This window comes from Lytechinus variegatus, chromosome 4, assembly GCF_018143015.1.
Source record: "Lytechinus variegatus isolate NC3 chromosome 4, Lvar_3.0, whole genome shotgun sequence".
Classification (NCBI taxonomy): domain Eukaryota; kingdom Metazoa; phylum Echinodermata; class Echinoidea; order Temnopleuroida; family Toxopneustidae; genus Lytechinus; species Lytechinus variegatus.
This window is the reverse complement of record NC_054743.1, coordinates 55,201,454-55,215,529: the sequence shown is the minus strand read 5'-3', so window position 1 is coordinate 55,215,529 and position 14,076 is coordinate 55,201,454. Positions and strand designations below refer to the sequence as shown.

At 34.6% G+C, this 14,076-nt stretch overlaps 1 protein-coding gene across 3 annotated transcripts; it reads right to left on the bottom strand.

Moving 5' to 3' along the window:
* Positions 1 to 2,072: 2,072 nt before the first annotated feature.
* LOC121414353 lies at positions 2,073 to 13,310 on the bottom strand. Of its 3 annotated transcripts, XM_041607505.1 has the most exons (6): positions 13,150 to 13,310; positions 12,227 to 12,394; positions 11,402 to 11,566; positions 8,621 to 8,997; positions 7,769 to 7,870; positions 2,073 to 3,773 (listed from the first exon to the last, which is right to left on the bottom strand). In XM_041607505.1, the coding sequence occupies exons 1-6, from the start codon at positions 13,234 to 13,236 to the stop codon at positions 3,755 to 3,757; spliced, it is 918 nt and encodes a 305-aa protein (XP_041463439.1). In that variant the 5' UTR covers positions 13,237 to 13,310; the 3' UTR covers positions 2,073 to 3,754. The 3 variants fall into 3 exon arrangements, with proteins under 3 accessions (XP_041463439.1, XP_041463440.1, XP_041463441.1); XM_041607506.1 differs by lacking the exon at positions 11,402 to 11,566; XM_041607507.1 differs by lacking the exon at positions 12,227 to 12,394.
* Positions 13,311 to 14,076: the final 766 nt, after the last annotated feature.

The following is a 14,076-nucleotide window of genomic DNA, read 5'->3' as shown; positions in this document are numbered from 1 at the left end:
AACAGATACACCAAATTCGGCTAAAGTTCATTGACCTTTGACCTTGGTCATGTGACCTGAAATGCGCACAGGGTGTTCAGTGATACTTGATTACTCTAATGTCCAAGTTTAACGAACTAGACCATTACACTTTCAAAGTTATTATGGTAATTCAACAGATACCCCCAATTGGACCAAAGTTCATTGACCCTAAATGACCTTTGACCTTAGTCATGAGACCAGAAAATTGCACAAAATGTTCAGTGATGCTTGATTACTATTATGTCCAAGTTTCAGGAATCAGGTCCATAAACTTTCAAAGTTATGATGGGGATTCAACAGATACCCCCAATTCGGCCAAAGTTCATTGACCCTAAATGACCTTTGACCTTGGTCATGTGACATAAAACTCATGCAGCATGTTCAGTGATACTTGATTAAACTTATGTCCAAGTTTCATGAACTAGGTTCATATATTTTCTAAGTTATGATTAACATTTCAAAAACTTAACCTTAGGTTAAGATTTTGATGTTGATTCCTCCAAAATGGTCTAAGTTCATTGACCCTAAATGACCTTTGACCTTGGTCATGTGACATGAAACTCTCATAGGATGTTCAGTGATACTTGATTAACCTTATGGCGTAGTATAATGAACTAGGTCCATATACTGTTTATTAAAGTTATGATGTCATTTCAAAAATTTAACATCAGGTTAAGATTTGATGTTGACGCCGCCGTCGCCGCCGCCGCCGTCGGAAAAACGGCGCCTATAGTCTCACTCTGCTATGCAGGTGAGACAAAAATTAAAACTATCAATGTAGTTTACCACTGCCCCACCTGTATTTCGTTACCATGTCAACAGTTTCCAACACATGAACATATATGTATTGACTATTCTTACCTCAAGACCAATGTGTGAGCCACATTTCATTTCATTTCAAACTTCGTTTGGCGGGGCATACTAAAAAACTACAGTAATGCAATACAATGCACAAAAAGAACAATGAACAAATAATACAACGACGTTATGTACTCTAGTATTTAAACAATATACATACATCACTTTTAAACTATTTACATCAGATACTATGTGATTTGATCCAAATACAGTAACAAGCAATATTGAGAGTTTGTAGAGATCGTTGAACATAATCCTTTTTTTTTAATTCAACCTTATACTGTTAAAGCGAACCATTTATGATTACCCATCTTTTCCTGCACGCCAGTTTAAGGTTTACCATGCAATTTTGTCACGTACTTCGCATTCATTTTACTGCCCTGTATTGACAAAAATGGTTATCCCGATCTCTTTTGTGTCATTTCTCTTTAATTTTGTGCAATTTGTAGGCAATAAGGTTTTTCCTTTTTCAGATTTTTTTTATTATTCACAATATTTACAACAATATTTTAAAAGAAAGATGCACTGTACAGTAATAATAATAATAATAGGCATTTATATAGCGCGATCAATCTAGAAATATTCTATTCCGAGGCGCGGTGTCGATATTATTACCCCGGGTTTAGCTCGAGCTGCCTTTCAGCGCTCATGCATTCAATCTCTCTACAAACTTTTTTGACAGCATCCTCCTTTCATAACCAGTTTGTATGATTCTACTTAAATATATTTTTTTATGTTGTATTTGCTTATTATGTCAAGATGAACAAACAAATCATTATATGCCATCGCGGGAAATTGGAAAGAGTGATATGAAAAATTAAATGAAATTTTAAGAGATCATACAGACTCATCGGATTTTGTTTTTATTTGGTCGCACAATCAATCTCTAAAGTATATAAAATACTTCAAATCAAGACATCGAACCAATAATGTCATGAGCAATATACAATCATAATTTTTTTTTTAATAAACATATTAGTAAGTTTGCATTTCTCTGCTTAGATTACGTTTGGTACAAATCATGTAGTTACCCTATTTACAGACGATTCAACTTCATTTTCACACATTGGAATGATTGCTTGTTTCTAAACAAGATTATAACAATGTAAAAGTTCAATGAAAAGTAACTCTTTAAACAAAAAATAGAGAAATAAGTATCGTATCAGGCATTATACATTAATTATGTCATATTCAAGGTTGTAACTGCTCGGTAAGAATGAAATATCTAATAGAACTATGACAATATTCGATCAAATACAACCCTCCATGGTAGAGGACGGTCTTACAGCTGCAGTGGTTATGTTTGGGTATCTTTTTATCTTCGACTCTTTTGAATCGGTTGGTCATAAAATAATTTTAAGGACCCGTCCACCACCAAGAAGATAGATTTGAATAAAATAGGGGACGCAAAACAAGTGTAACAAGCGAAATTTCTTCAAAATCGGATGTAAAATATGGACCGACGTTTTCAGTACCGAATTGTGACGTCACGGTGTCATGGCAATGAACCGGTTGGTTCTAAACAGAGTCGCAGCTGACAATCGTTTATACACATTCTAATTTTGAAAAATGATGATGTGTTTGTCCCTGGTTGTTACCATTATTGTGAGGTTGCAAGCGATGAAATTCCGATAGCAACCTTCTTTTCCTGAGAAACACGTGCTTTGTGATATGAGCAGTTCGGGTTCACTTGCTTAGAACCAGGCCGCCATGTCACCATGGCAACCGACGTCGTCGCTTCAGTAATCTATAAAAGTTTAATAGCTTATACACTTTTTAAAGAATCTTGCTTATATCCACAATACAGTTATACATCCATGCAGTATTATCCAATGCATGGACTTTTTACATAAGGATATCAATTGTCACTGAATCACCATAGATTGCAACAATGGCACATAACATGTAGGAATACCTGATAATGAAACACAACAGGAATAATGAGTCGGTTACTGTATTAATTCTTCATTTGCATAACGACCAGAATGCGCATACCCCCCATGAGTATTATGCAGGGTCCGCGTAAGCGGGGGCGGTGGGGGAGGGGCGGGGCTTCAACCCCCTAACAAAATCATTCCGTGGCCAATGTTGCTGAATTTCATTCGGTTTATATGTTTTCTACTTTCATCCTACCATGTTCCGCCGTCAATTCGGCCTTGAGGTGAAAGAAGCAGTTCGTGATAAGACATTGATATTGCACAAACTGCATGCGCAGAAGATGAAAAATCACTAAAATCCCAAGAAATAAATGTACAGTTCTGGTTTACCCTATGCATATTTCAAGATAGATGCAATATTGGGATTGATTGCCTTATACTTGTAATCCCATTTTTATTTTTTATCCTAATATTCAAGAAATGCATGGGTCATTTTATGTAGAGAGCGTTTATCTCTTAATTTGATTGACATCATTATGTGCGTACGGAAAACAGCGGATAAAATGATAAGATAATTTATTCAGAAAAATCGGTTGCTTCCTAATTTTGCTGCTTCAAATCTAAAGCATGTTGACTGAAAAGCATTCTCTAACACAGGGCATCAGCCAACATAACTAAAACCAGTAAAGTTGTGCTTTGAAAATAATGAGATACGACTTGGTAGTCGCCATTGTCAAAATACCTGTATGTTCTAATTAAGATGCACATTATCATTGGGCGGCGGATCTCGTTCGATCAAAGAAATGATAGCGTTGAATGTCTAAAAGGTCCATTATTTAACCGACACATTAACACATGGTTGAGGTCTGGGATCTTCATAAACAGTAAATCTGTTCCAATTATGGTACACCGAAATAAAAAAAACTCATGGCTTCTTGTTGGCTGCCATCCTTTAATATTAAGCTCGTCTGATTCGTCATGACCTTGATGCTGCAACTTCATCTTGAAAAGCGCTTACTGTACAGTGGTGTGCGAGAGAAGAGAGAGAAATATACACATATTAATAAGGTTGTTGTGTATTGGGAATAAAAAAGCTAATAAACTAATAAGAAAATGAGAAAATAGAGAAAGAGAAGTTAACAAGTAATACAAAGAGAGATTCGCATATAATAGAGTCTGGAGAGAACGTGAGGGGAGATGGAAATGAATAACTAGAAAGGGAGAGGGCGCATTTGTTCAGGGTAGGGGGGTATTACAAAGTGAGATTCAGGAGATTTTGGAAAATTTTTATGGAAAGTTTCGGGAATTTTCATTTTTTCACAAAAAGTGACAAATTCTGTTTTTTAAAAACCAAAATTATAAATTGATATCCTCGAATATTATATTTTCCATTTGTATTAAAACTATTCTGCATTCCTTTAATTGCCCAGGGTATAAATTATTTATCAAACTGTAGATTATAGTACATGTATCCATTACACGATGGATCATAAAAGCTTTTCAATTCAACATGGAAAAAAATAAAATTTTGCATTACACTATGTTTTCATTTATTTTTCATTTTTCTTTGAATGTCAATAGTCTTTTATGCCATTTTATAATAACACGTTAAGACAATATTGCGCCCCTACATATAGTCTGCACGCACAGACCCTTATTGAAACTTTGATCCACAAGTGGGTCTTCACACAAGACTAGCACAAATACAACTTTTTGTTGAACAAGATGATCTCCTGGAGTCATTGGCAGAAACTTTAGGCTGCACATTCAGACCACTTTTCTCGAGGAAGGGTTTGCACTTGTCTACAGTGTAAAGCCTTTACTCGAGTTAAGGATCTGTATGCGCAGCCTACTCATGTCTTGTGTATTGATGGCCCTCTCGCACAGGAAGCAACAAGATTTCATGTGCTAGTCTTTGCGTGGATACCCACTTGTTGATCAAAGTTCCAATCATGGTCTGTGCCTGTAGACTAGATATGCACAACATACTAATCCCACCAGCGGCAATGGCACTGGCTTGAGTCTTCAAATGGGAAATATCAGGTCCAGGAACAAAAATGTTACATTGCTAATTTATTTATAAGATGCCCCCCTCCACCCCTGAAAAATGGCGGGGATGGGCAAGAAATAACAATAATGGCTGGATCTGAAAGCAATCAATATGAATAATTTTTCACAAAGGAGAACAAACATGCACTAAGTTTGTTGACCTCAAATGACCTTTGACCTTGATTGAGATTGAGAAACCTTTTATTGATTTCATATATTTTATTATATTAAAATGACCATCTCATATCAGTTTCATTATATTTGATATACAGTATTTTCAAAATAACGAAATTCTTTTTTGTTCTAAGAGGGTTAATTGAACTGAAATAAACTTTAAGCTTGAACCAGCAATCTGTTATTCTCATCAAATTAACGCCACAAACAGCACAAAGTTCTGACCTCTGCTAGGCAGAAATAAATGATAAATAAAAAATGATAATAAAATATCAATAATGCTACTTACAATAATGTTATAATTATCATTAATAATGATTATCCTCACCTGCAAAAGGATTAGAATATCCAATAGGCATCATTGCTAAACAGTGTGTGTATATATATATATATATATATATATATATATATATATATATATATATATATATATATATATATATATCCCTTGTGTAAAAAAAAATTGCAGTGTACATGTACTGCCATCGCACATAGCATTCAGCCACTAATACAGTAATCAACTGTTACTTGAAGTTCATTGAAATTCTGCATTGTCTGACTGTCTTAGCATAATATTTGGCTTTAAACTTGCTGACAAAGCACAATCAAGCTTCATCTGCCAGGGTAATCCTTTCAATTCCTGTATATAAATATCAGAAAATGTCAAAAAAAAATTGAAAATTCCCAACATTCTTTACAATTCCAGTAAATTGCCGAGAATTTCCAAAATTCCCAATAATTTCCCGTTTATTCCCATGGAAAGTTTCCACCGCGAAAATTCCCGGGAATTTTGCAACCCGACACAGTGACCATTATATTAAATTCGATTCAATTGGGCATATGAATATGAAACAGGCCCAAGTCCTTGGGACGTCATTTCGAGAAAATCGGGAAAAAATACTGGATATTTTATTTTGGGCATTGAATGTAGGCCTATATTTGACGAAATTACAGAACATCATTAAACAAATTTAAGTATCATATGACAAATTAAGTGTATATTTTTTGAGGAACATATATTTTCACGATATTTGGGGGTGGGTTCTTTGATCTGGTGAACTTGAGTCGCTTTACGAATCATATGGACTTTGGAATTCTTACATTCATATACGTGGTAGAATTCTGGAGTAAGTAGTAATGGAATCAGATAGGTCACTGTGATATGAATGTAAGAAAAGCCCATGTCTTGGACTTCGGCTTTTCTTACACTCATATCAGAATTTCCTCCTTTATTTAAGACATTTCTGAAATGATTTTAGATTCATTATTTATACACAAGATTAGTCATTTTATAAGGAATGATTTCCCATAGGCCTATATGACTCAATTTCGCCAAAAATTAGACTTGGGCTGTTTTTATATCCAGATACTATATTAGATTCCTTATTCTATTTCCATTCGAACAAAATAATGCTAAGTAATATAAATCAGAAACAATGTTACAGATGAACATTCTTACTTCGCTAAAAATACAATTTAGCATATAAATGGAAATGAGGGGGGGGGGGCTAGGTCCACTAAAAGCAAATCTTGTAAAGCGTGAATCCTCCTTGGAAATGAATTAAAAAAATTGTGGACTTATTTATGTATGCGTACATATTATAAAGGAAAGAAAAAAAAGAGAAGGAACAGACAGGTGGAAATCAGATTAATGTAAACATATTTTAAATCACTGACCAAATGCAAAGCTAGTCACACAAAGAGGTCTCCGCTGTGAAGGATATATTGCGCATTAACATTAAAGAGGAGAAAAAGAAGAGAGAGGGAATGACAAGACATAGAAGACAAGACATAACAAGAGGCAGAACAGGGCAAGACAAGATAAGAAAATAATATGTACATGAGACAAGAGGGAGGAAAAGTCAGAAGAGTGAGGATTCTTTATTAGGACAGGTAATTTTCGAAATAGCGTGTGCATAGTGAGTGTAGTAAATCAGCGTGTACCATGCTGAGAAGGTACTCATTAATAGGTTCACAATGTGATAGGATGAATATATTTCCCCACTGAAAAACAAAATCATGTTCGATTTTCAAGTACCGCATTGTAAGCTAACGAGGTATACTTTGCATTATCAGATGGTCTCCTTAACATTATTCAATTCAATTCAATTCAAATTTATTTTCATTCTTCAAAATGATACAAATATGATAAAGTGGTCAAATTCTTTGTTGAATAATTAGGTTCCTGAAAATTTCAACTAGGTCTAAATAATCATGATAAAGTGAGAAAATAGTGGTAGCCATGCCAAGGAGTGAAAGAATTTGGTTTCTTTAGCTGATTTTAGGTATTTGTTTGGCTATAGATTTTCAGTTCATATTTTTATTCCTGTCTAAACAAGAAAAAAGTATGGGAGATCATTTTAATTTCAACTCTTTTAAACACTCTGAACTTTAGTCAGCTCGTGTTATTTTTGACTACCCCCCCCCCCCCCGAATGCAGATTTACAATGTGATTTTTCTGCTTAAGACTACGCGACCCAAAACACATATATTGCTTCATTATAAATATTCGAGTTCATACTTTCTATCAGAATATTTAATATATTATAAGGAGATTAGATGGAAGAGCACAATGCAAGGATAAGATTTATTTTGCATACTATTTGGTTGTATATCTGAAAAAAGGCAATGATGCTCGCCATATATCATGGCCAATTGTAAATGGAGACAGAAAATTCGTACATGAGAAACAAACACGAAAAAAAGACACCTAGCTAATTCCTCTGTATAAGAAACTTGAATATGTTGAAAAAGTGAAATGTTTGATAAAACGAGGTCTTATGACTTACCCAACTGGTTTGCCATGTTCTATCTCCACCTTTACCTTATGTTCATCATCGGAATCAATACTAGAACGATCTAATCTCTCATCAGTCCCACATCGTATGAACCTAATAGTATTAACGTGTAGAGAAGAAATATTTTGTGTATCTTATATTGGGGAAGGCTGGTGTTTGGTGGGTCTGCTCTGGGGAACGCAAAGTAAAAACACCGGCAAAGGCGGAGACAAAACTGATAAGTTTAATTATTTGTTGCAGGGATTAGATTGTAACTACAAGGAAACTAGATTTACAACAAATGAAATCAAATCGAAATGAAATAAAATGTTAGAGCAAGGTATTGTCGTCCTTAACCAGAAGCGCGCTTCCCCATGCATGCCCATTGCCCATGAACATAAAGTGAAATGTAAGACAACAAATCATTACGCTATTTCAAGTATGGAAACATTTGGTAGGATCTTAACTATGTTACAATATAATAATCATGTCAATACGTGGGGTTCCACATTGTAGACAGACATGCCAAAGAGGGATTTATTTTTAAAGTATCATAGCTTTTATCTCTATATGGTATAGAGCAGCATGGCGTACCAATAACGCATTTTCGGTTTTTTGCTCTTTGATGAGCATTTATTTTACGTAATACATGCACTGTATATGCATGATGTATTACATTCAAAAGTACATGTTTAACATTGTCACGGAGTTCCAAAAGGGGTTCTTATTATAATTTCAGGAAAAACCTACTCTCCACAATAAAGAATCAAACCTTGAAAAAATTGAAAATGGTGCACCTATATATCAACCGATAAACGCTCGTCATGACCAAACGGAGTATTAAATAAACTGAATATATCATACCTTACGATCTTCAGAAGTTTGAGGTCGTCCGATGATCTGAAAGCTTGAATGATGTCTCTAACCTCACTATTACCGATGTTGAGATCTGTGAATGTGACCTTGACAAGCTGAGATGAGACTTTGTGAAGTGCATTGGGTAGTGAAGTGGGATCATCGTGGAGAGAAGCCGGTTCCCAAGCATACTCATGTGTTTGAATGGTGAGCTCTGTCGCTGCTGGTAGATGGATCCTCTGGATGACGTCACATCTGATCGTGCGCCATACCTGTATGGTGATCCTCTTCACATTGTCAAACATCGAACCACAATCCTGCCATTCTCTTAGTGTCATATCAGTAACGGTCAGATCAGTCAGAGTTGACCTCGTGTTGCAGTCATCCTATAATAGATGAAAAATCTAAAAATAAACCTAACAGATGACAAGACATCATACTAGTGGTAACATTTATTACCATCCACATCGACTAACAATATATAAGCATACGTATGAGAAAGTATAATTATTCACAAATTGTCAACAAATGGAAATTGTGTACATGCCGTGCACATACATGTACATACTTAAGACAACAGATTAATTCACAAAGTCATGTAAAATGAACAATATAATTTACACAATGGAGAGAGAGAGAGAAATTATTCAAAACACTTAGATGAAAAATCATCCTTAATAAGTCATCAATGAAGTGTTTTCTTTTTTACTACGATTGTATTATTGCCCTTTTAATCAAAATAAAAAAAAAGAATTAAGATTCCTAGTAACTTTTCCTGCACCTCATATTCAGAATATGCTTTCGAATTTAAAGGCTAAATTCACTTATAAACTAACATGTCTTGCAAATTATTTCATGAATAAGAACAGCGAACCTATAATTGCACAGAAAATAAAGCGAGACAAATAAAAGAAATTGCATAGCACTGTTGATTTCATCAAAATTTGATTTAAAATGAGAAGCTTATGGCATAGATTTTTTTTTTGTTTTCACAAAACACACTATGCGTAGCATACCGATATGCAAACGAGATAGTCGATACTTGTAATTTACTATCCATTTTGTATTTTCTCGTTTTAATTCAACAATATTTTTATTTTTACAGTACAGAGACTCTACATCAAAACACAATGACGTTACAATAGTGACAATTTACACTGTAAAAACTGCGGTGTTAAAACTGACACCAATTGGTGTTAATAGAGGACCACACCCTGAGGTGTTAAAATTACACCCTAGAGATTAAGCATAACACCAAAGAGTGTAAATTTAACAACAAAATGTGTTGTAAAAACACCTATATGTGTAAAACTAACACCACCAATTTGACACCGGTGTAAAATAACTGGTGTGGTCCTCTAAGTACACCGGTTAACACCGCAGTTTTTGCCGTGTACTTGATTAGAGACAAATCAAATTTGTTTTACATGATGAGAAATATATCAAAATACAATTGTAAGTGGGTGACTTCTTTGGTTTCCTCATCTGCTTGATAATTAAAATGTGTACATAACTATTTTATGAATTTGAGCAAAATCTCATTTGACATCCAGTTTTTGAAACAAAATAGAAAGCTCATTTGATTTTCTATTTTCATTCAATGTAACCCTTCGAAGTGCAGTAAAATGGTATGCGGGCTCGGTATGGCTAACAACTCCACACCCTAGTACATTCATCAGCGCAATCACATTCAGTGGCTGGATAAACCGAATATTTGGGGGGGGGGTCGAGCGTGGAAAGAAAGGCCAAAAAACAGCGATAGGTTGAAAGCAGCGAATGAATTTGTTTGCCTTTGTAATGAAAGAAAAAAACATGTTGTGATTTTCATCTGTAATCTGATGTTCATTTATTACTATGCCGACGAATACATCTACATATCTTTTTGAGCCTGATATGCCCCTAGCGTATCAAGATTGTAGTTTAATCATAACAGCTGAAATCAAAATTAGAATGAAAAAAAATAAATCTAATTCACAGATCCCAGTACAGAGGTAAGAAAACGAGAAATTGATTTATATAAAGAAGGACCAGAACGAAAATGTCGCGCACCACATTTTGGGAAAATTTATCCTGCAAATATATCCCGCATAACGCACCTTTTTTTTAATCTGCTAAGTGTTAAACCTTAATCTGCATTACGAAGTGTAAGTGTTATATATCCGAAAGTATATTTAGATAACAACTTTGCGTAATTGGAAAAAAACTTACAGGCCTATTCGTCATGTGATGCATATTTATCATGACTATACTAGTAATGCAGACGAGGTTAATGGGTCAATCAGTTTTAATACTCGATATGTTTTCAAAAGAAATTTAGCTTTGATAAAAAGGGGTGATTAATTGCTATCCAAACCTCCGAAATTGCAAGTTTTCCATTGCATTAAAAAGCTCTCATCAAAACACAATAAGATTCGAAAATTAATAGGAAAAAACACATATATCTGATTGCATTATGCTAAAATCGTCAGTTCATTATGTATCATTTGGTAGAGCTCAAGAATCAAATAAGGGGGCACTAATCCATTACTCATTTGTTCTAGATTCTTTAACGAAAATGTAAACAATGGCCGAAAGACTTATACAATTATTGGTTCATGGCTACTCTTAACTATTATAGACAATTGACATATTAACAATTCAGTATAGATATGAACAATATCGATTTGTACAGTTAATCATAGCCTCATTTGACATGATGTCAATAGAATGAGGATTATTATGAAAAAGATTAAAACTTGTATGGCTTGTTTGTACTACATCTTTCATGTAAAACATCCTAACAGATATTACCTTGATAGTTGATGCCATCGACGATGCTGTTGAGTAGAAGTCATCATGATACTGACCGTAGAGTGTGAGGTTCTTCAGATGATTCATCTTACAGATGAACTGAGCGAAATCACGTGAGGCAGAGGGGCGTTCACTGAGATTCTCTCTGAGATCAAGAATCTCAATCTGATATAATAGTAACATAAAGATGGAATCAAGGTTACTGTACATTAATACGTACACAGAAATGGGGATATAAAAATCAAATCTAGCATGAATATTATTCACGAAACAACACACCAATCTAGTATGGCTGCAATCATGGTAATAAACATTGTTATCATAATCATGATAATAAAAAATCTCAATGGAAATCGCGTTTTGCATATCTGCTTACATTCCACACTCCGTATTTTTGAAAGTATCGGCCCGATTATTAATTGAAAATACACGATAAAAACTTAAGGTGAAATATATAGTCGTTTTAGTCAGATTTTAGGTTTTGATAAATAAAATTATTCATTTAATATCAAGAATTGCAAGTGCTACATGAAACACAATAGCACCAATCAAACCAAGTTGTTGAATAAAATGTTCATAATACTCTAAAATGAATTGAACTAAGAAAGGTGCTACTTTAATACCTGAAACATACTTGAAAGAATGAAATAAGATTTACAGGAATAACAATTCAGTAAAGATATGTACAATTTCGCCTTATATGAGGCATCATAGCCCCATAGACAAAGGCAGCACAATGAGGAGCATGAACAAAAATCAGAACTTGTATGGTTTGCTTGTAAGTTCTACTCTCTTTACATGTAAAAACCTCTTGACATATATTACCTTTGAAGTTGATGCCATCGACGATGCTGTTGAGTAGAAGTCATCATGATACTGACCGTAGAAGAGTGTGAGGTTCTTCAGATGATTCATCTTACAGATGAACTGAGCGAGATCACGTGATGCAGATGGACGTTCACTGAGATTCTCATTGTGATGAAGAATCTCAATCTGATATAATAGTAACATAAAGATGGAATCAAGGTTACTGTACATTAATACGTACAAAGAAATGGGGATATAAAAATCAAATCTAGCATGAATATTATTCACGAAACAATACACCAATCTAGTATGGCTGCAATCATGGTAATAAACATTGTTATCATAATCATGATAATAGAAATATTATATTCCGAGGCGCGTTGTTATTATTATTATTATTACCCCGGCTTTAGCTCGAGCTGCCTCTCAGCGCTCATGCATTCAAGTAATTAATCCTGCCGGGTACCCATTCACTTCACCTGGGTCGAGTGCAGCACAATGTGGATAAATTTCTTGCTGAAGGAAATTACGCCATGGCTGGGATTCGAACCCACGACCCTCTGTTTCAAAGTCAGAAGACTTATCCACTGGGCCACAATGCTCAGCAATTCATTTAATATCAAGAATTGCAAGTGCTATATGAAACACAATAGCACCAATCAAACCAAGTTGTTGAATAAAGTGTTTATAACACTCTATAATTAATTGAACTAAGAAAGGTGCTACTTTAATACCTGAAACATACTTGAAAGAATGAAATAAGATTTACAAGAATAACAATTCAGTAAGATATGTACAATTTCACCTTATATGAGGCATCATAGCCCCATTAGACAAATTAATGGCAGCCGAATGAGGAGCATGAACAAAAATCAGAACTTGTATGGTTTGCTTGTAAGTGCTACTCTTTTTACATGTAAAAACCTCTTAACATATATTACCTTTGAAGTTGATGCCATCGACGATGCTGTTGAGTAGAAGTCATCATGATACTGACCGTAGAGTGTGAGGTTCTTCAGATGATTCATCTTACAGATGAATTGAGCGAGATCACGTGATGCAGACGGACGTTCACTGAGATCTTCTCTGAGAACAAGAATCTCAATCTGATATAATAGTAACATAAAGATGAATTAAAGGATACTTTACATTAATCCGTACACAGAAATGGGGATATAAAAATCAAATCTAGCATGAATATAATTCACGAAGCAAGACACCAATTTAATATGGCTGCAATCATGGTAATAAACATTGATATCATAATCCTGATAATAAAAAATCTTAATGGAAATCGTGTTTTGCATATCTGCTTACATTCCACACTCCGTATTTTTGAAAGTATCGGCCCGATTATTAATTGAAAATACACAATAAAAACTTAAGGTGAAATATAGTCTATAGTCTTTTTAGTCAGATTTTATGTTTTGAGGAATAAAATTATTATTAATAATAATAAAAAAAAATAATAGGCATTCATATAGCGCCATCTATCTAGAAATATTCTATTCCGAGGCGCGTTGTTATTATTATTATTACCCCGGCTTTAGCTCGAGCTGCCTCTCAGCGCTCATGCATTCAAGGAATTAATCCTGCCGGGTACCCATTCACCTCACCTGGGTCGAGTGCAGCACAATGTGGATAAATTTCTTGCTGAAGGAAATTACGCCATGGCTGGGATTCGAACCCACGACCCTCTGTTTCAAAGTCAGAAGACTTATCCACTGGGCCACAACGCTCCACAATTCATTTAATATCAAGAATTGCAAGTGCTATATGAAACACAATAGCACCAATCAAACCAAGTTGTTGAATAAAATGTTCATAACACTCTATAATTAATTGAACTAAGAAAGGTGCTACTTTAA

Excerpts from the sequence above, each read along its gene's own strand:
- LOC121414353 (XM_041607505.1), bottom strand. The coding sequence starts at position 13,236 with ATGAATCATCTGAAGAACCTCACACTCTACGGTCAGTATCATGATGAC. Across the intron at positions 12,395-13,149 it reads CGATGGCATCAACTTCAAAG|ATTGAGATTCTTCATCACAA; the intron begins GTAATATATGTT and ends CTATTATATCAG. Across the intron at positions 8,998-11,401 it reads CGATGGCATCAACTATCAAG|GATGACTGCAACACGAGGTC; the intron begins GTAATATCTGTT and ends CATCTATTATAG.